Raw genomic sequence first — 23,445 nt, forward strand, 5'->3', positions numbered from 1 at the left:
TGGAAAGGACATTAAACAATCTTGAATCTTGCATGATATGTCTGCTTTCTTTGTCCATATGTATTTAACTTGAATCCTCCTCCCCATTTCCCATCATGGAATCAAAGGAAGAGCTGATCATTGACTTCGGGGGGGAGGGGGGCCTGCTGTCCACATCATCGGTGTTGAGGTTGAGAGGATTAAGAGCTTCAAATAATGATGAGAACACAGAACACTACAGCCCAGTACAGGCCCTTCAGCCCACATTGCTGTGCCGACCCTCAAACCCTGCCTCCCATATTAACCCCCCATCTTAAATTCCTCCATATAACTGTCTAGTAGTCTCCTAAACTTCACTAGTGTATCTGCCTCCACCACTCAGGCAGTGCATTCCACACACCAGCCACTCTCTGAGTAAAAAAATCTTCCTCTAATATCCCCCTTGAACTTCCCACCCCTCATCTTAAAGCCATGTCCTCTTGTATTGAGCCCTGGGGAAGAGGCGCTGGCTATCCACTCTATCTATTCCTCTTATTATCTTGTACATCTCTATCATGTCTCCTCTCATCCTCCTTCTCTCCAAAGAGTAAAGCCCTAGCTCCAATCTCTGATCATAATGCATTCTCTCTAAACCAGGCAGCATCCTGGTAAATCTCCTCTGTACCCTTTCCAATGCTTCCACATCCTTCCTATCGTGAGGCAACCAGAACTGGACACAGTACTCCAAGTGTGGCCGAACCAGAGTTTTATAGAGCTGCATCATTACCTCACGACTCTTAAACTCCATCCCTCAACTTATGAAAGCTAACACCCCATAAGCTTGTCCTTCCAAAGTGTACCACCTTGGAACATCACCAATAGACTGTTCTGGCCCAACTACATTGAGGTTATGGCCAAGAAAGGTCACCAACATCTCTACTTCCTTCGATGACTAAAGAAACTTAGCATGTCTACTTCAACCCTCACCAATTTTATTGACGCAGATAGAAAGCATTCTATCCGCATGCATAATGGTTTGGTATAACAACTGCTCTGCACATGACTACAAAAACCAAGACCAAAAGATGATTGTGGACTTTAGAAACCTGTCAACTGACCAGTCCTCACTGCACATACATGGCTCCTCCATGGAAAGAGTTAGGAGCATCAAGGATCTTGGAGGGCACAGAACAACAACCTCATTTGGTCCCTCAACACCATCTGTTTGGTAAAAGAAAGAATTGCAGCCTCTCCACTTCTTGAAAAGATTGAGTGAGGCTCCCGTCGCTACCCACTCCATTTTTGCCAATTTTGGCAGGAGAACCATCGAGTGTCCTGACCAGCTGCATCACCCTCTGGTACGGGAATTCATGACATCAAACCTCAAGTCCCAACAAAGGATTGCAAAGACTTTTGAAAGGATCATCAGGGTGTCTCTTCCACCCAGATATATACCAGGAGTGCTGTACATGCAGGGCCCTTAGCTTTGTCAATGATCTCTCCCATCTGTCCAACAATCTCTTTGACACCCACCCTCCACCATCAGGCAGAGAGTACTGTAGCATTAGGACAAGAACTATTAGGATGGAAAAGAGTTTCTTCCCTCAGGCCATAAGATTACTGTACTCTCTGTCACCAACCAGGTCTCATCAGGTATGAAGTGCCAGTAGCATTATACTGTTTACTTTTTAAATGTGCCATAAATGCACTTTATTATTTGTTAACTTATTTGTGGTAATATTACTTTACATGTGATGTGCATCTGAAGGAAAGTTGTTTCATTTGGCGATATACATATGTACGGTTCAATGATGACAAATTGAACTCGAACTTGTGACAGCACAGCGAAACCAATAACTGTAGCAGCACAGGAGACCACAATTCAACCTTTAAATTCCGTGTTGGTTCACTACCAGACAGAGGCCCATTCCTTCCCATAAGCCAGCAGCTTTTCTCCATGAACTTTGTTTCTGCACCTCCTTTAGAACATAGAACAGAAATTTATAGCGCATTATAGGCCCTTCAGCCCACAATGTTGTGCCCACCATGTAACCTACTCTAGAAATTGCCAAGTATTTCCTTGGCGCATAGCCCTCTATTTTTCTAAGCTCCATGTACCTATCTAAGAGGCTCTTAAAAGACCCTATTGTATCTGCTTCCACCACTGCTAGCAGTACATTCCAAGCACCCACTACTCTGTGTGAAAAACTTACCCAGAACATCCCCTCGGTACCATTTCCAAGCACCTTAAAACTATGCCCCTTTGTGTTTGCCATTTCAGCCCTGGGAAAAAGCCTCTGGCTATCCACACGATCAATGCCCCTCATCATCTTATACAACTCAATCAGGTCACCTCCCATCCTCTGTCACTCCAAGGAGAAAAGGCCAAGTTCACTCAACCTATTTTCATAAGGAATACCCTCCAATCCAAGCAACATCCTTGTAAATCTCTTCTGCACTCTCTCTATAGTATCCACATCCTTCCTATAGTGAGGTGACCTGAACTGAACACAGTACTCCAAGTGAGGTCTGACCAAGGTCTTGTACAGCTATAACATTACCTCAAGGCTCTTGAACTCAACCCCTTCTTAACAATACTGTCAACCTGTGCAGCAGCTTTGAGAGTCCGATCCACACAGACCCCAAGATCTCTCAGATCCTCCACACTGCCAAAAGTCTTACCATTTATATTATATTCTGTTTTCAAATTGGACCTACCAAAATTAACCACTTCACACTTGTCTGGGTTGAAGTCCATCTGCCACTTCTCAGCCCAGTTCTGCATTCTGTCGATGTCCCACTGTAACCTCTGACAACACTACAGACCATCCACAACACCCCCAACCTTTGTGTTACCTGCAAACTTACTAACTCACTCTTCTACTTCCTCATCCAGGTCATTTATAAAAATCACAAAGAGGAGGGGTTGCAGAACAGATCCCTGTGAAACACCGTCGGTCACTGACCTCCATGCAGAATAGGAGCCATCTACAACCACCCTTTGCCTTTGTGAGCAAGCCAATTCTGGATCCACAAAGCAAGGTTTCCTTGGATGTCATGTCTCCTTACTTTCTGAAGGAGCTTGGCATGGGGAACCTTATCAAATGCCTTACTGAAATCCAAAACACTACATCCAGGGTTCTACCTTTATCATTTACATTATGCCACTCCTCCTGAAATGCTTCAGGTTTCCTCTTTCCTGGATTAAATTCCACCTGTCATATCTGCCCATTTGACCTCCAACTGGTGAAAGCTGAAATGTTTAAGAGGAACATGAGGAGGAACTTCTTCACTCAGAGGATAGTGAAAGTGTGGAATGAGCTGCCAGAAGTGAAGGATGCATGCTCAAGTTCAACATTTAAGAGAAGTTTGGACAGGTACATGGATGGACAGGGTATGGAGGGCTATGGTTCATGTGCAGGTCGATGAGACTGGACAGATTAATAGTTTGTCATGGACTAGATGCGCTGAAGGGCCTGGTTCTGTTCTGTAGTGTTCTATGACTACTGGTAACCTCAAAGACATCAGTACCTATCAGGAGGAACACAGACCACAGCACTAATCCCTGGGGTACACCATATTCTGCATATCAAAGATATAACCACTCATGATTTCTATTGATAGATCAATTAGTTATGCAAATACTACTCCATTTCCTTTCTCCCACACTTCCCGTAAATTAATAGGCTTGTCAGCATGGTCAGAGTCTGTTCTGTGGCATTTCAGCAAAAAAATTTGCAGCTTGGTATTCACCACATCACTCACCTTATCCTCAGGCCCTCTGCTACCTCTTCCAAAGTAAATAACCAGCTTAGTTCAAGGCAGTAAAAATTATCAAATTACTACAAGAACAAGAGGGGTAGTAATAGAAGTTCCCTTTAATTGGTGCCTTAGGCCATAAGACATAGAAGGAAAATTAGGCCTTCAGCCCATCGAGTCTGCTCCACCATTCCATCATGGATGACATTATCCCTCTCAACCCCATTCTCCTACCTCCTCTCCATAACCTCTGACTCCCTTACTGATCAAGAACCTATCAACCTCCCCTTCTGTGGCAAAGAGTTTCAGATTCATCACCGTCTGGCTGAAGAAATTACTCCTTATGTCTGTTCCAAAGGGATACCACTCTATTCTGTGGCTGTGCCCACTCATCCTAGACTCCCCAACTATTGGAAACATTCTCTCCATGTTCACTCTATCTAAGCCTTTCAATATTCAATAGGTTTCAAAGATTCTCCCCCCACTCATTCTTTTAAGCTCCAGCAAGTCCAGGCCCAGAGCCTTAAATGCTCCTCATACATGAACCCTTCATTGCTGGTATCATTCCCTTTATTGTGGTGTCGATCCCCATCTCCCACAATCATCTGTTGTGTACTGCCACCATGATAAAGCTGAGCTGACTCAAAGATAAAAATAAAATTCAACCATTTATGAAAATTGTTGCTACCCAAATGATCAATACAAAAACATTTTTAAAAAGCATGCAGAACACTGCTTCTTCTTTTTAAACAGTCTGAGGTGTTGAAACAGGCAGCTGATTGATTAAATCAATTATGAATAATATCTTGTCAGTTAACTGTGGTTTTCATCACCCGAGTTAGCAACAGAACACCAATATTCTCCAACAGTCCAAAGAATATGGTTCTATCTTTAAACATTGTTTTAAATTCTCATTCCTCAGTTTGTCCCTCTGTACTTTGAACCTCCCCCAGTACCGCGGTCTTCTGCATTCTGACCTAGTGCACACGCCATAATTAACATCAACATCCACGATCACCAAGCATTAACAGTCTTTTCTGGATGAGGGGCAAGGAATCCAGGGATGGAAATACAGAGGCAAATGACAGTAGCCAGGAGCCTAGATAGATAAGTTAGGACTTCACCGTCCGTAGAGTATGCTACATAGCTTCCAAAATGTCAACATCTCTGATGCAATTACAAAGAAGGTATGAGAGCAGCTATACTTCATTAAAAATTTAAGGAGAATTGGTACATTTCCAAATACTGTCACAAATCTCTACAGATGTACCGTGAAGAGCATTCTGACTGACTGCGGCAATGTCTGGTATTTCGGGGCCACTGCACAGGATCAGAAAAAGTTACAAAGGTTGTAAAGTCAGCCAGTGCCATCATGGGCACTGGCTTCCTTAGCATTAAGGACATCTTCAAAAGATGATGCCTCAAGAAGGCAGCATCCATCATGAAGAACACCCATCACCCAGGACATGCTCATTGCAACCATCAAGGAAGACACTCATTCAACATTTCAGGTACAGCTTCTTCCCCTCCGCCATCAGATTTCTGAATGGACAACGTACACCACCTCAGTAATTTTTGTAACACACATCAAAGTTGCTGGTGAACGCAGCAGGCCAAGCAGCATCTGTAGGAAGAGGTGCAGACGATGCTTCAGGCCAAGACCCTACGTCAGGGCTAACTAAAGGAAGAGTGAGTAAGGGATTTGAAAGTTGGAGGGGGAGGGGGAGATCCAAAATGATAGGAGAAGACAGGAGGGGAAGGGATAGAGCCAAGAGCTGGACAGGTGATAGGCAAAAGGGGATGGATCATGGGACAGAAGGTCCGGGAAGAAAGACGGGGGGGGGGGGACCCAGAGGATGGGCAAGAGGTATATTCAGAGGGACAGAGGGAGAAAAAGGAGAGTGAGAGAAAGAATGTGTGCATAAAAATAAGTAACAGATGGGGTACGAGGGGGAGGTGGGGCCTTAGCGGAAGTTAGAGAAGTCGATGTTCATGCCATCAGGTTGGAGGCGACCCAGACGGAATATAAGGTGTTGTTCCTCCAACCTGAGCGTGGCTTCATCTTTACAGTAGAGGAGGCCGTGGATAGACATGTCAGAATGGGAATGGGATGCGGAATTAAAATGTGTGGCCACTGGGAGATCCTGCTTTCTCTGGCGGACAGAGCGCAGGTGTTCAGCAAAGCGGTCTCCCAGTCTGCGTCGGGTCTCGCCAATATATAAAAGGCCACATCGGGAGCACCTGACGCAGTATATCACCCCAGCCGACTCACAGGTGAAGTGTTGCCTCACCTGGAAGAACTGTTTGGGGCCCTGAATGGTGGTAAGGGAGGAAGTGTAAGGGCATGTGTAGCACTTGACTGGGAGACCGCTTTGCTGAACACCTGCGCTCTGTCCGCCAGAGAAAGCAGGATCTCCCAGTGGCCACACATTTTAATTCCGCATCCCATTCCCATTCTGACATGTCTATCCACGGCCTCCTCTACTGTAAAGATGAAGCCACGCTCAGGTTGGAGGAACAACACCTTATATTCCGTCTGGGTAGCCTCCAACCTGATGGCATGAACATCGACTTCTCTAACTTCCGCTAAGGCCCCACCTCCCCCTTGTACCCCATCTGTTACTTATTTTTATGCACACATTCTTTCTCTCACTCTCCTTTTTCTCCCTCTGTCCCTCTGAATATACCTCTTGCCCATCCTCTGGGTTCCTCCTCCCCCCCCCCCCATCTTTCTTCCCGGACCTTCTGTCCCATGATTCTCTCGTATCCCCTTTTGCCAATCACCTGTCCAGCTCTTGGCTCCATCCCTCCCCCTCCTCCTATCATTTTGGATCTCCCCCTCCCCCTCCAACTTTCAAATCCCTTACTCACTCTTCCTTCAGTTAGTCCTGACGAAGGGTCTCGGCCTGAAACGTTGACTGCACCTCTTCCTACAGATGCTGCTTGGCCTGCTGCGTTCACCAGCAACTTTTATGTGTGTTGCTTGAATTTCCAGCATCTGCAGAATTCCTGTTGTTCTCAGTAATTTTTGCCCACTTTTTGCACGACTCAATTTAATTTTTAATATATTATTGTAATTTATGTTTTTTAAAAAATATGTATTGTAATGTACTACAGGTGCAGAACAACAAATTTCACAATGTATGGTGATACTAAACCTGATTCTGATTCAGAGTTTCCACCGTCCCAGCAACCCATTTCAGTACTTTTAAGGAACTATAGATGAACTTAAAATCTTGACAAGTTACTGCATGTGACCGACAGGTTGCTGTTGCACTGCATGTAACCGGAGTTATTGTACGTTTTATCCTTATTTGACTTTGTAAAATGTACAGCCTGACATGTCAGGATTAAATTCTACCTGCCAGCATTCCAGATGATTGATATTCTGCTGGTGCCCAGACAATCTACTTCCTGATTAACACCATCAATTTTCATGTCATACCCAAAGTTCTGAATCATTACTCTATGCTCGTCAATCCATCACAAACAACCAAGGTCCCAACCAAAGCATTCCTCCACTACTACCTTCTGCTTCCCATTACAAAGACAATTGTGGATCCACTTAGCCTTGAATTCCATGTGCACCAACCTCTCAGCAATGAGGAACCTATCGATCTCTACCTTAATTGCACTATATGACTATTAACTTTCTGTTTCACAAGATTGTTTCTATCAACCTCCCACCACTATAAGGATTCATTTTATTCAGAGCAGTGATGAGTGCAACTCATGAATAAATGAGTAATTACACACCAATTTACTTATTTTAATACAACATTTTAAACGTTTGTTAGGCATTTAAAGTCTCCTGGTACCATACCTTGTATGGGGATGACTCTATTCTCTCTCCAAACAACACCTGTCCCAAATTCTCTGAAGGCCGTTTCTCAGTATCATTCTGGCAGAAGTCAAACCTTTGCAAAGGTAAGCAAACAATTGTAAACACACATGGTAAAGCAAAAAACACGCCAGGTTTTAATTTATCACAATGCGTACAAAGGAGTTCAACCCAGCCAAACATGAAGTGTTGCTCCTTGGTAGGTCAAATGTGAGGGGCAAATTTTTCTTCTATATACAGGGCGTGGTGGGTGCCTGGAATGTTGTGGGAGAGGCAAAAACTTTAGAGACATTTGGATAGGTACGTGAATGTGAGGGAAATGGAAATATATGGGCATTGTGTAGGCAGAAAGGTTTAGTTTAATTGGCCAGTTGATGAATAATTTATTTGATTCAGCACAATATTGTGGGCAGAAGGCCCTCTTCCTGTGCTGCATTGTAATTTACAAAAGAACAATCGGAAATAGGAATCCTCTGATTTTTCACAATACTGAGCTGCTCTTAAATGTACAGATTAGAAACAGAAATCATCAACAGCAAGAAAATTTTCAATCATGAAAATTGGAATAACAGCTAAAACAATGCTTTTAGGAATAAAGCTCGATTTCAAGTACAGCATCACAGTCTGACAGGAAAGAGAAAACAGGAAAACCTAGAAATGCTCAGTAGGTCAGACAGCAGATGTGAAGAATTAAACAGCCAATGACCTTCCATCAGAATTGTATGATATACATTAGCTTGATGACATGGTCATAAATAAGATGCTCCAGTGACAAGAAATGCTTTTTCTCACCGCTTAGATACAAATAGCACACATCAAGAAGGAAAACCTAGCTTCACTGAACAGAAAGAAAATGACTTGTGTTATAAGTGAAGCCAAGTGGGTGGATGGGAAAGGTGAAGCACTAGAGAAGAAAGAATCTGAGAGGCAAGTATGGGAAAATGAGAGGGACGGATGGACTCCATGGGGGAGGAGGTGATAGGCAGGTGAGAAGAGGTAAGAGGCCAAAGTGCAGAATAGAAGAGGGGAAAGTTATATAAAACAGGGACAAAAAAATTACCACAAGTTGGAGAAATTGATGCTCATGGCATCGGGTTGGAGGCTACCTGGAGGGAATATAAGGTGTTGCCCCTTTACCCTGACAGTTGTCTCATCATAGAAGAGATGGCCATGCTTCCCACACAAACAGCTTTTATTTCACGGTGTGGTCAACCTCAAAGCCCCCAAGGACAGATTGCGCAGGAATACTGCACAATCCCCATAGTTCACAGGAAACCAGCAGAATATTCAGCCATTGGCACATCTGCACTGTTCAGTCTTCACCATCTACCCATCCTAAAAGACCTTGCTTGTTTCCAAGGCTGGGTTTAATCTCTTACACAATTAGAAGAAACTTCACGACTTGGTGTTTGATCAATTAACCTGATGCACAATATCATTTACCTTTGAGCTCTATTCCAAGCACAAACACCAAACTTCATAACAGATGTTAGTGATTCAAGGCCTGATTCTGATTTAACACCCCACATTTGAACATTCTCAAAATAAGGAGTCACCCATTTAAGACAGAGAAAACATGAAGAAAGTTTCAGAAGGTTTCGTGGGTCAAATGGGAATGTGGTTTGAGGTTACCATTGGATCAGCTATGATCACATTTACAAGTAAAACCAGCTCAAGCCACTGAGGGCCGATGCCTGCTCATGACTGCATGTTCATAGAAACATAGAAAGTTGGTGCAGGAGTAGGCCATTCAGCGCTTCGAGCCTGCACTGCCATTCAGTATGATCATGGCTGCTCATCCAACTCAGAACCCTGTACCTGCCTTCTCTCCATACTCCCGATCCCTTTAGCCACAAGGGCCATATAGCTCCCTCTTAAATATAGCCAATGAACTGGCCTCAACTGTTTCCTGTGGCAGAGAATCCCACAGATTCACCACTCTCTGTGTGAAGAAGTTTTTCCTCATCTCGGTCCTAAAAGGCTTCCCCTTTATCCTTAAACTGTGACCCCTCGTTCTGGACTTCCCCAACATCGGGAACAATCTTCCTGCATCTAGCCTGTCCAATCCCTTTAGGATTTTATACGTTTCAATCAGATCCCCTCTCAATCTTCTAAATTCCAGCAAGTATAAGTCTAGTCGATCCAGTCTTTCACCATATGAAAGTCCTGCCATCCCAGGAATTAATCTGGTGACCCTTCTTTGTACTCCCTCCATGGCAAGAACGTCTTTCCTCAGATTAGGGCACCAAAACTGCACACAATACTCCAGGTGTGGTCTCACCAAGGCCTTGTACAACTGCAGTAGTACCTCCCTGCTCCTGTACTCGAAATTCTCTTGCAATGAATACCAGCATACCATTCGCCTTTTTCCACCGCCTGTTGTACCTGCATGCCCACTTTCAATGACTGGTGTATAATGACACCCAGGTCTCGTTGCACCTGCCCTTTTCCTAATCGGCCACCATTCAGATAATAAATCTGTTTTCTTGTTCTTGCCACCAAAGTGGATAACCTCACATTTATCCACATTAAATTGCATCTGCCATGAATTTGCCCACTCACCTAACCTATGCAAGTCACCCTGCATCCTCTTAGCATTCTCCTCACAGCTAACACTGCCGCCCAGCTTCGTGTCATCCGCAAACTTGGAGATGCTGCATTTAATTCCCTCATCTAAGTCATTAATATATATTGTAAACTACTGGGGTTCCAGTACTGAGCCTTGTGGTGCCCCACTAGTCACTGCCTGCCATTCTGAAAAGGTCCTGTTTATTCCCACTCTTTGCTTCCTGTCTGCCTACCAATTCTCTATCCACATCAATACCATACCCCCAATACCGTGTGCTTTAAGTTTGCACACTAATCTCCTGTGTGGGACCTTGTCAAAAGCCTTTTGAAAATCCAAATATACCACATCCACTGGTTCTCCCCTATCCACTCTACTAATTACATCCTCAAAAAATTCTATGAGATTCGTCAGACATGATTTTCCTTTCACAAATCCATGCTGACTTTGTCCGATGATTTCACCGCTTTCCAAATGTGCTGTTATCACATCTTTGATAACTGACTCCAGCATTTTCCCCACCACCGACGTCAGGCTTACCGGTCTATAATTCCCCAGTTTTTCTCTCCCTCCTTTTTTAAAAAGCGGGGTTACACCCTCCAATCCTCAGGAACTAATCCACAATCTAAAGAGTTTTGAAAAATCATCACTAATGCATCCACTATTTCTTGGGCTACTTCCTTAAGCACTCTGGGATGCAGACCATCTGGCCCTGGGGATTTATCTGCCTTTAATCCCTTCAATTTACCTAACACCACTTCCTTACTAACATGTATTTCACTCAGTTCCTCCATTTCACTGGACCCTCTGTCCCCTACTATTTCCGGAAGATTATTTATGTTCTCCTTAGTAAAGACAGAACCAAAGTAGTTATTCAATTGGTCTGTCATGTCCTTGCTCCCCATGATCAATTCACCTGTTTCTGACTGTAAGGGACCTACATTTGTCTTGACCAATCTTTTTCTTTTCACATATCTATAAAAGCTTTTACAGTCAGTTTTTATGTTCCCTGCCAGCTTTCTCTCATAATCTTTTTTCCCCTTCCTAATTAAGCCCTTTGTCCTCCTCTGCTGGACTCTGAATTTCTCCCAGTCCTCAGATGCGCCACTTTTTCTGGCTAATTTGTATGTTTCTTCTTTGGAATTGATACTATCCCTAATTTCCCTTGTCAGCCACAGGTGCACTCTCTTCCCTGGTTTATTCTTTTGCCAAACTGGGATGAACAATTGTTGTAGTTCATCCATGCGATCTTTAAATGCTTGCCATTGCATATCCACCATCAACCCTTTAAGTATCATTTGCCAGCCTATCTTAGCTAATTCACATCTCACACCTTCAAAGTTACCCTTCTTTAAGTTCAGAACCATTGTTACTGAATTAACTATATCACTCTCCATCTTAATGAAGAATTCCACCATATTATGGTCACTCTTACCCAAGGGGCCTCGCACGACAAGATTGCTAACTAACCCTTCCTCATTGCTCAATACTCAGTCTAGAATGGCCTGCTCTTTAGTTGGTTCCTCGACATGTTGGTTCAGAAAACCATCCCGCATACATTCCAAGAAATCCTCTTCCTCAGCACCCTTACCAATTTGGTTCAACCAATCTATATGTAGATTGAAGTCACCCATTATAACTGCTGTTCCTTTATTACACGCATTTCTAATTTCCTGTTTAATGCCATCCCCAACCTCACTACTACTGTTAGGTGGCCTGTACACAACTCCCACCAGCGTTTTCTGCCCCTTCGTGTTATTCAGCTCTACCCATATCGATTCCACATCCTCCCGGCTAATGTCCTTCCTTTCTATTGCGTTAATCTCCTCTCTAACCAGCAATGCCACCCCACCTCCTTTTCTTTCATGTCTATCCCTCCTGAATATTGAATATCCCTGAATGTTGAGCTCCCAGTCTTGGTCACCCTGGAGCCATGTCTCTGTGATCCCAACTATATCATATTCATTAATAACTATCTGTACATTCAATTCATCCACCTTGTTACGAATGCTCCTTGCATTAACACACAAAACCTTCAGGCTTGCTTTTACAACACTCTTAGCCCTTATACAATTATGTTGAAAAGTGGCCCTTTTTGATTTTTGCCCTGCATTTGCTGGCTTGCCACTTTTACTTTTCACCTTGCTACTTTTTGCTCCTACCCTCATTTTACAACCCTCTGTCTCTCTGCACTTGTTCCCATCCCCCTGCCACATTAGTTTAAATCCTCCTGAACAACAGTAGCAAACGCTCCCCCTAGGACATTGGTTCCAGTCCAGCCCAGATGCAGACCGTCCTGTTTGTACCGGTCCCACCTCCTCCAGAACTGGTTCCAATGCCTCAGAAATTTGAATCCCGCCCCCTTGCACCATTTTTCAAGTCACGTATTCATCTGAATAAAAAACAAAGGAGATGGTCTCTTCACTGCTTCTGGAAATTAGGAATGACCAATATTAGTCGTGCAGCACAAAAAACAGGCCCTCCATATCTGCATACTACATCTCTGCTAATCCCATTCCCAGCCATAGCCTTCTTTGCCACATAATTTCAAGGGTTTACGCAAACATTTCTTTTTGTCAGTGCCTCAAACACTACACTGCACTGCAATGAGAAGTCATCAATTTAATATTGCCACACAGACAATGAGTGGAGGAGTTTGGCAAAATTCTTTTATTACAGAGAACAGGGTTGTATAAAGATTAACGTCAGGCACAATTCACATAAATACAGCCCCATTGGCTCTTTACAAATGTACTCACGCATCATATTCATATGGCAGAACAGATTCCACAGAGTCCAGTCTGTTCACAAATACTTCAATGCTTGACTGAAAAAAGAAAATAACATTATAAATACACTTTCAAAGCCACAGAAATTTCACTGCATCAAGCAGGAGAAACATTCTATCCTGTCATTATCTTTTAATATCTCTGTTTGTGAGGTCGTTCCTCATTTTCAAAAATCCTCGTAGGCCCAGTCTGCTTCTCCTTTGTTCATTCATCAGTCCGTTCCTTCTTTTTTTCCCTCTACCCAACCCAGAAATCCTCCAAGAGGACCACAACCTTGTTGTAGGGTTTGGAGGTTTGCGTCCCTCATTGACCTAGACAGCTATGCGGGCTGGAGTCAAGACTTGATGCATTGCTAGGGCCACCCAGGCCAAACAGGTCAAGGGGGAGAGACCAGATGAAGAGTGGTCTACCAGTCCTCCAATCTGGGGGTTCAGCTCAGCGCTAACAATCCTGACTGGTAAAACAAAAATGTTACAGAAACGGCAATGAAGGATCCTTCTACACTTGAGTGCAACAGTATTCCTGAGTCTCCACCTGGACTTGCATAAGCTAAAGGAATTTGAAGCTCTCAACATCAACACCTTTGGTGTAGACCTGAGCATGTGCACTGCCCCCACTTTCTGAAGTCAATGACAAACTCTTTTATTTTGCTGACTTTGAGTGAAAGGTTGCTGTCGCTCAGTCAACACGTCACTAGACTCTCTATTTCCTTCTTGTACTCCAACTCACTGTTATTTGAGATATGGCTCACTCTAGCAGTATCATCTGCAAACCTGCAGATGGAGTGAGAGCAGAATCGGGTCACGTACTCGTGAGTGTACAAGGAGCTGAGTATGGGCCTGAGAATGTGATCTTGTGGAGCACCAGCGTTTTGAATAACTGTTAGGTCAAAAAATAGTCCTTTAAATATAAATAAAAGCAACTAGCAAAGCCTGAGAGTAAAAACAACTGAAGTGTGTGGCAAATTAAAAGGGATTGGTCAGTCAAGAGGCAATAGTAAACATTTAGGGGAGTATTACTGTACCATCTGGTATGGCAATTAACTGTGTAGGAAATAAGAAGCTGCATAGAATTCTGGACTCTGCCCTATACATCACTTGCCACCATTGGTATTATCTACAGGAGGCTGTGTCTCATCAAGACAAAAGCAACCAAGGATCTCCACTATCAGAACCATGCTGTCTCTTCATAGCTACCATTGAGAGGTACAGACTCCCAAAGCCCCATACATTCAAGTTCAAGAATAAAAACACCCCTCCCGCCATCTGTCAAACACTTAACAGTTTGTGTATAATTTATGTTTAGTTATGCTCCCTTGTGAATGCTCTTCATCTTATGCTACGCTGCCTGTGATGATGCTACAACTAAGTTTTGCATATCAACAAGCTCAAAGCAAAGAAAGAATTTCACAGGGAGAATCCACAATTCCTCATCACCAAAAATGGTTCAAAGATGCATCAAAAAATTATAAAGGAAAGTAAAGTTAAAAACAAGTGGCAAACTAGAAGGTTGGAAACAGTTTAAAAACATTAATGACTTGAAGATTATAGGAAGGAAAATTGGAATGTGAGATAAAGTAAGCCAGGTTTCAAATCATTCATTACCATGTGCACATTGAAACATATGTTAACAATCAAAGCAACCTACTGATGTGCTGGGGGCAGCCCGCAAGCATCATGACACATACTGTCACCATCATAGCATGCTCACAACAACAGTGAATGGCAGAGCAGGCTCAATAGACCAGACGGCCTATTCCTGCTCCGATTTCTTATGTCCTTGTGAAAATTTCCACACACACACACAGGTCTCCAACCCCAGGATAAGGCCACCCATGGGTCTTCACCCTCCAATGGACTCTCAGTCATCAGAACTCTGACTTCTGGACACACCGACCCATCCCTTCAACCATTGGGCCTCAAATTCCAGACTTGCTGACTTCAGTCGTCAACCTTCGGGCTTCGATCTTCAGTATCAAATTCTGGACTCGCTGACCACAGAATCCCGAACTCCAGGACCTAAACTCCAAACTTGTGTGGTCTCTGACCTGGGGCATCACAGGCCCTTACGCCTCCTGCCCACATGGACCTCTGATCCCAAACTCTGCCGAGCTGGGGTGGAGCTGAGGGTCACCTACCTTTGTCCACATGGTCCACTGACCCCAGTCATTGACTCCAGCCTGATTTCTAACTCCCCCTCATCCTTTTCCTAAACCCTAACCTGACTCCCAGTTCCACATGTTGTCCCCAAAAACAATCCCTACAAACCTAAAAATCAACTAAGGCAGCACCACAGCCTCAACAGACATCACAAATCAATGCCATCTTGACCGGAAGATTTCAAGAGCTCCAATAGGAATCAGAACAGAAGAGATCTGATATCAGAATCAGGTTGAGTATCGCTGACATATGTTGTGACATTTGTTGTTTTGCAGCAGCAGTACATTCCAATACATAGCAATGAAAAACCCATAAATTACACTAAGAAATACTTTTCTAAAATTAAATTGTGCAAAAAGAGAGCAAAACAGATACACTTAGTGTACATGGGTTCACTGATCATTCACAAGTCTGATTGCAGAGGGGAAGAAGCTGTTCCTAAAGGTATGAGTGTGTGCCTTCACGTTCCTGTACCACCTCTTCGATGATAGCAATGAAAAGAGGACATGTCCTGGGAGGTAGGGTTCTTGCCGATGGATGCTGCTTCTTCGCTTAAAATGGAATTCGAAAACCAGGAAGTTAAAGGCAAGTCAGAAATTTAGTCATTCATTTGGCTGTCTGAGCACCTCAGCTAAGTCATAAACCTTTTACCCTGTAACAAGTAACTGTGACTTCTCACTTTAAATACCCCTACCACGGAAACAAACAACAAATCTATTTTTCTTGACAATCATCCTTACTCATATGACAATCTTGCTATTCCATAAATCTGACTACTGAACTTTTGCTACAACCTATCATAATTTCTTCTCTTAGCCTAGAACAAGATTGCATACATTTCTATTGGGATGTATCAAATCCCAGTGACATCATTCCATACAGCAAGGAGAATGGGTAAAGATTTGATAGAGGTATACAAAATCCCACCACGGCCTGTAAGGAGTTGATACATTCTGCATTACCGTGTAGTTAGCAGGTGAACACAGCCCAGCACATCACACAAACCAATCTTCCGTCCTTGGACTCACTTTACACCGCACACTGTCAGAGCTGTGCTGCCAGGATAATCAAGGATACGATCCACCCAGCCAACACACTTTTCATCCCTCTTCCCTCCAGGAGAAGGCTCAGGAGCTTGAAGACTCGTATGGCCAGATTTGGGAACAGCTTCTTTCCAACTGTGCTAAGACTGCTGAACGGATCCTGACCCGGATCTGGGCCATATCCTCCAAATATCTGGACCTGCCTCCCGGTTTTTTGCACTACCTTACTTTCCCTTTTCTATCTTCTATTATGATTTATAATTTAAATTTTTACTATTTACTATTGATTTGTACTCCAGGGAGCGCAAATCACAGAATCAAATATCGCTGTGAGGATTGTATGCTCTAGTATCAATTGTTTGGCGACAGTAAAGTAAAAAAAAAAAAAAAAATTGGTCATTGTAAGTTGTCCTGTGATTAGGCCGGGGTTAAATTGGGGGTGGTTGGACAACACAGCTCAGAGTGCTGATTCCGTACCATATATCAATAAAATCAAATAAAAATTATGAGGGGTATAGCTAGGTAAATTCAATTTAGCTTTTCTTCAGAGTTAGGGTGAGAATACAACTAGAGGTCATAGGTTAAGGGTGAAAGGTTAAATATTTAGAACACTGAAAATCTACAGCACAATACAGGCCCTTCAGCCCACAATGCTGTGCCGAACATGTCCCTACCTTAGAAATTACCAACGGTTACCCATAGCTCTCTATTTTTCTAAGCTCCATGTACCTATCCAGGAGTCTCTTAAAAGACTCTATCGTTTCCGCCTCCACCACTACAGCCGGCAGCCATTCCATGCACTCACCACTCTCCGTGTAAAAAACTTACCCCTGACATCTCCTCTGTACCTACTTCCAAGCACCTTAAAACTGTGCCTTCTTGTGCTAGCCATTTCAGCCCTGGGAAAAAGCCTCTGACTATCAACAAGATCAATGCCCCTCATCATCTTGTATACCTCTATCAGGTCACCTCTCATCCTCCATCGCTTCAGGGAGAAAAGGCCGAGTTCACGCAACCTATTCTCATAAGGTATGCTCCCCAATCCAGGCAACATCCTTGTAAACCTCCCCTGCACCCTTTTTATAGTTTCCACATCCTTTCTGTAGTCAGGTGATCGGAACTGAGCACAGTACTCCAAGTGGGGTCTGACCACGGTCCTATATATCTGTAACATTACCTCCAGCTCTTAAACTCAATCCCACAGTTGATGAAGGCCAATCCATCATATGCCTTCTTAACCACAGAGTCAACCTGGGAAGCAGCTCTGAGTGTCCTATGGACTCAGACTCCAAGATCCCTCTGATCCTCCACACTGTCAAGAGTCTTACCATTAATACTATATTCTGCCATCATATTTGACCCTGAAAATGAACTACCTCACACTTAACTGGGTTGAACTCCATCTGCCACTTCTCAGCCCAGTTTTACATCTTATCAATGCCCCCACTGTAACCTCTGACAGCCCTCCACACTATCCACAACACCCCCAACCTTTGTGTCATCAGCAAATTTACTAACCCATCCCTCTTCCTCATCCAGGTTATTTATAAAAATCACGGAAAAGGGGTCCCAGAACAGATTCCTGAGGCACACCACTGGTCACTGACCTCCATGCAGAATATGACCCATCTGCAACCACTTTTTGCCTTCTGCGGGCAAGCCAGTTCTGGATCCACAAAGTAAGGTCCCCTTGGATACTATGCCTCCTTACTTTCTCAATAAGTGGAACATGAGCGACAACTTCACTCAAAGGATGATAAGAGTGTGGAAGTGGTTACTGCAAGTTTGATTTCAACATAGTAGAGACGTTTGGGTTGATACATGGAGGGGAGGGTGTAGATGGCTATGGTCTGGGTTTAGGTCGATGGCAGTAGCCAAAATAATAATTCAGCATGGACTGAGTGGGCCTAAGGACCTATTCTTGTGCTGTAGAGCTCTATGACTGTCAAGATACCATAGTTTCTGTCTTGAGATGGTGTCACAACTGTTTGATGCACCTGCAAGGACCTCCAAGTCTCCTCGGACATGTGAGTGGATACTGGGCACGGGAAATAATATCAGACAACACTGGAAACACTCAGTGGGTCGGGCAGCGCATGGGGTGGGGGTGGGGGTGGGGGTGGGGGTGGGGGAAAAGGGAGTTGATTACGAAGAGCAGTCTGCGTTGTCCTCCAGAGGTTTGCCATCCTGCTGAACATCGATTCCCCTCCCCATGACACCGCGAACCGTGGTCCCAGTACCCGCCGCCTGCCCCGTCTCTTCACGCCGAGTGTCCGATGCGGCCGCCACCCAAGGTGCGGGGCAGCCCAGGCCTCGGGGCCCGGGGCCGAGATCCCTGGCGCAGGCAGCAGCCACCGGCCCGCCTGCCCTTCCTTACCTTACACGTCTCTGTCTCCTCATCCTTCTGGCAGAAGCTGACGGGTGCCAGGCCAGGCAGGTAGAAGGCGGCGGAGAGCGGCAGCAGGACGAACATCAACAACCGACAACTGGAGGCCTCCATGGTACGGGCCAGGGCGAGGCGGCGGGAGACAGGAAGCAGTGCGCGGGGCCTTCTGGGTAGCTGTGGCCTCCGCTCGACCCGCCCTCCGGCAGCCATGGCAACCTGTCGCCGTGGTAACGGCGGCCGGGGCGCCCGGGCCCGTGATTTGGCCGGTGCGCTGCGCGGTCTGAGGCTGATGAGGAGGTCAACCAACAAACGGAGGCAAAAGCGGATGGGAAGGACGAACGGCGGGTGGCTAGTGACGAGAAGGGCCGTGGAGCCCTCACTGAGGAGGATCCTGCCGGAGTTTCAGCAAACAGACTCAAGGTTTCCATTACTGACTTGGAGGACCTCGTATTTGTTGTCCTGCAGTAGCAGTGCAGTGCAAAGACATAAATTACAAATAAATCAGTGCAAAAAAAAAATGATAGTGTGAGAGAACTATGGTTGACAAGAGTCGTGTAATATCTAGTCAAGATTATAATGATGCTGATGAGAGGCATTGATCGTGTGGATAGTTAGAGGCTTTTGGCCCGGACAGACAGGAACAGCTAACGGTACGAGCTAACGGTTTAAAAAGTTCGTCTGTTTGGCAAGGTAAGTGGGTGAGTAGAGTTATTTTTCCTGTTTCATTCCTGTAGAATTAGATAACATGCCTGCAGGGTTAGTACTTTGTTCAGGGTGTCGGATGTGGGAATCCTGGGAGACTTCCAGCCTCCCTGATGGCCACATCTGCGCCAGGTGCACCGAGATGCAGCTCCTCAGAGACCGTGTTAGGGATCTGGAGCTGCAGCTTCATGACCTACTGCTTACCAGGGAAAGTGAAGAGGTGATAGACAGGAGCTACAGGGAGGTAGTCATCCCTAGGCTACAGGAGTCAGAAAACTGGGTCACTGTCAAGAGAGGGAAGGGAAATGCCCGGATAGTGGAGAGCACACCTGTGGCTGTCCCCCTTAGCAACAAATATCTTGTTCTGGATGCTGCTGAGGGGGATGACCTGACAGGGGATGCCCACGGTGACCGGGTCTCTGGCACTGAGCCTGGCACTGTTGTGCAGGAGAGAAGGAGGGAGAAGAGAAATGTGGTAGTCGTAGGGGATTCCATAGTCAGGGGAACGGACAGGAGGTTCTGTGAGCCTGATAGAAATACCCGCATGGTGTGTTGCCTCCCAGGTGCCAGGGTACGGGATGTCTCAGATCGGGTCCTGAATATTCTGAAGCGGGAGGGTGAGCAGCCAGTTGTCTTGGTACATGTTGGTACCAATGACATAGATAGGACAAAGGAGGAGGTTCTGAAGAGAGATTTCCAGGAGTTAGGAAGAAAGCTGAGAAGCAGGACCTCCAGGGTAGTAATCTCGGGATTGCTACCAGTGCCACATGCTAGCGAGGGCAAGAATAGCCGGATCAGGCAGATGAATGCGAGGCTGAGAGACTGGTGTAGGGGGCAGGGCTTCAGATTCTTGGATAATTGGGATCTCTTCTGGGGGAAGTATGACCTGTTCAAAAAGGACAGGTTACACCTGAACCCGAAGGGGACCAATATCCTGGCGGGAAAGTTTAATAGATCTGTTAGGGAGGGTTTAAACTAATTTGGCAGGGGGTTGGGAACCGGAATGACAGAGCGGAGGAAGGGGAAAACAAATAAATCTAAGATAGTGAGCAGTAAAGATGTCAGGAAAGACAGGCAGGTGATGGGGCAAATTTGTAGCCATTGGGATGAGTTGCAGTGCAATAAAGTTGCAGTGAAATCAAAGCGAAAAGTACCAAATACTGGTCTTAAGGTGTTGTACTTAAATGCACGCAGCATAAGGAATAAGGTGGATGATCTTGTTGTACAGCTACAGATTGGCAGGTATGATATTGTGGCCATCACTGAGACCTGGCTAAAGGATGCATGTCTCTGGGAGCAGAACATCCAAGGATACATGGTGTATCGGAAGGATAGGAAGGTAGGCAGAGGGGGAGGTGTGGCTTTATTGATAAGAAATGATATTAAATTATTAGAAAGGTGATATAGGATCGGAAGGCGCAGAATCTTTATGGGTTGAGCTAAGAAATCGCAGGGGTAAAAGGACCCTGATGGCAGTTATTTATAGGCCTCCAAACAGCTGCAGTGATGTGGACTACAAATTACAACAGGAAATAGCAAAGGCTTGTCAGAAGGGCAGTGTTATGATAATTGTGGGGGATTTTAACATGCAAGTGGATTGGGAAAATCAGGTTGGCACTGGATCTCAAGAGAGAGAATTTGTAGAATGTCTGCGAGATGGCTTTTTAGAACAGCTTGTTGTTGAGCCCACTAGGGGATTGGCTGTACTGGATTGGGTATTATGTAATGAACCGGAGGTGATTAGAGAGATTGAGGTGAAGGAACCCTTAGGAGACAGTGATCATAACATGATTGAGTTCACTGTGAAATATGAAAAAGAGAAGCCGAAATCTGATGTGTCGGTGTTTCAGTGGAGTAAAGGAAATTATAGTGGCATGAGAGAGGAACTGGCCAAAGTTGACTGGAAAGGGACACTGGCGGGAAAGATGGCAGGGAAAGATGGCAGAGCAGCAGTGGCTGGAGTTTATGCGAGAAGTGAGGAAGGTGCAAGGCAGGTATATTCCAAAAAAGAAGAAATTTTCAAATGAGAAAAGGATGCAACCGTGGTTGACAAGAGAAGTCAAAGCCAAAGTTAAAGCAAAGGAGAGGGCATACAAGGAAGCAAAAATTAGTGGGAAGACAGAGGATTGGGAAGTTTTTAAAACCTTACAAAAGGAAACTAAGAAGGTCATTAAGAGAGAAAAGATTAACTATGAAAGGAAGGTAGCAAATAATATCAAAGAGGATACCAAAAGCTTTTTCAAGTATATAAAGAGTAAAAGACAGGTGAGAGTAGATATAGGACCGATAGAAAATGATGCTGGAGAAATCGTAATGGGAGATAAGGAGATGGCAGAGGAACTGAACGAGTATTTTACATCAGTCTTCACTGAGGAAGACATCAGCAGTATACCGGACACTCAAGGGTGGCAGGGAAGAGAAGTGTGCACAGTCACAATTACGACAGAGAAAGTACTCAGGAAGCTGAATAGTCTAAAGGTAGATAAATCTCCTGGACCAGATGGAATGCACCCGCGTGTTCTGAAGGAAGTAGCTATGGAGATTGAGGAGGCATTAGCGATGATCTTTCAAAAGTCGATAGATTCTGGCATGGTTCCGGAGGACTGGAAGATTGCAAATGTCACTCTGCTATTTAAGAAGGGAGCAAGGAAGCAAAAAGGAAATTATAGACCTGCGAGCTTGACATCGATGGTTGGGAAGTTGTTGGAGTCGATTGTCAAGGATGAGGTTACGGAGTACCTGGAGGCATATGGCAAGATTGGCAGAACTCAGCATGGATTCCTTAAAGGAAAATCCTGCCTGACAAACCTATTACAATTTTTTGAGGAAATTACCAGTAGGCTAGACAAGGGAGATGCAGTGGATGTTGTATATTTGGATTTTCAGAAGGCCTTTGACAAGGTGCCACACATGAGGCTACTTAACAAGATAAGAGCCCATGGAATTACGGGAAAGTTACATACGTGGATAGAGCATTGGCTGATTGGCAGGAAACAGAGAGTGGGAATAAAGGGATCCTATTCTGGTTGGCTGCCGGTTACCAGTGGTGTTCCACAGGGATCAGTGTTGGGGCCGCTTCTTTTTACATTGTACATCAACGATTTAGATTATGGAATAGATGGCTTTGTGGCTAAGTTTGCTGACGATACGAAGATAGGTGGAGGGGCCGGTAGTGCTGAGGAAACGGAGAGTCTGCAGAGAGACTTGGATAAATTGGAAGAATGGGCAGAGAAGTGGCAAATGAAGTACAATGTTGGAAAGTGTATGGTTATGCACTTTGGGAGAAAAAAAATAAACGGGCAGCCTATTATTTAAATGGGGAAAGAATTCAAAGTTCTGAGATGCAACGGGACTTGGGAGTCCTCGTACAGGATACCCTCAAGGTTAACCGCCAGGTTGAGTTGGTAGTGAAGAAGGCGAATGCAATGTTGGCATTCATTTCTAGAGGAATAGAGTACAGGAGTGGGGATGTGATGTTGAGGCTCTATAAGGCGCTGGTGAGACCTCACTTGGAGTACTGTGGGTAGTTTTGGTCTCCTTATTTAAGAAAGAATGTGCTGACGTTGGAGAGGGTACAGAGAAGATTCACTAGAATGATTCTGGGAATGAGAGGGTTAACATATGAGGAACGTTTGTCTGCTCTTGGACTATATTCCTTGGAGTTTAGAAGAAAGAAGGGGGACCTCATAGAAACATTTCAAATGTTGAAAGGAATGGACAGAGTGGATGTGGCAAAGTTGTTTCCCATGATGGGGGAGTCTAGTACAAGAGGGCATGACTTAAGGATTGAAGGGCGCCCATTCAGAACAGAGATGTGAAGAAATTTTTTTAGTCAGAGGGTGGTGAATCTATGGAATTTGTTGCCACGGGCGGCAGTGGGGGCCAAGTCATTGGGTGTATTTAAGGCAGAGATTGATAGGTATCTGAGTAGCCAGGGCATCAAAGGTTATGGTGAGAAGGCGGGGGAGTGGGACTAAATGGGAGAATGGATCAGCTCATGATAAAATGGCGGAGCAGACTCAATGGGCCGAATGGCCGACTTCTGCTCCTTTGTCTTATGGTCTTATGGTCTAACTCTCTGAACTTCCTGTGCAGAACCTCATCACTCTTCCTACCCATGTCATTGTACCTATATGGACCACGATCTCTGGCTGTTCACCCTCCCCCCTTAAGAATGCTGAGGACTTGATCGAGATGTACTGGACCTTGGCACCTAGGAGGCAAAGTACCATATGGAATCTC

At 44.7% G+C, this 23,445-nt stretch overlaps 1 protein-coding gene across 1 annotated transcript in view; it reads right to left on the reverse strand.

Moving 5' to 3' along the window:
- Positions 1-18,717, reverse strand: part of LOC140204373 (transmembrane 9 superfamily member 2-like) — a 96,795-nt gene extending 78,078 nt beyond the window's left edge. Inside the window, exons 1-3 of the mRNA XM_072271067.1 lie at positions 18,493-18,717; positions 12,884-12,951; positions 7,541-7,634 (exon numbers count right to left, since the gene is read on the reverse strand). Of these exons, the coding sequence (XP_072127168.1) occupies positions 7,541-7,634; positions 12,884-12,951; positions 18,493-18,711 (381 nt within the window). The 5' untranslated portion in view covers positions 18,712-18,717. The remainder of the gene's footprint in view (positions 1-7,540; positions 7,635-12,883; positions 12,952-18,492) is intronic.
- Between the last annotated feature and the right edge of the window lie 4,728 nt (positions 18,718-23,445).

Source organism: Mobula birostris, chromosome 10, assembly GCF_030028105.1.
Source record: "Mobula birostris isolate sMobBir1 chromosome 10, sMobBir1.hap1, whole genome shotgun sequence".
Lineage (NCBI taxonomy): Eukaryota > Metazoa > Chordata > Chondrichthyes > Myliobatiformes > Myliobatidae > Mobula > Mobula birostris.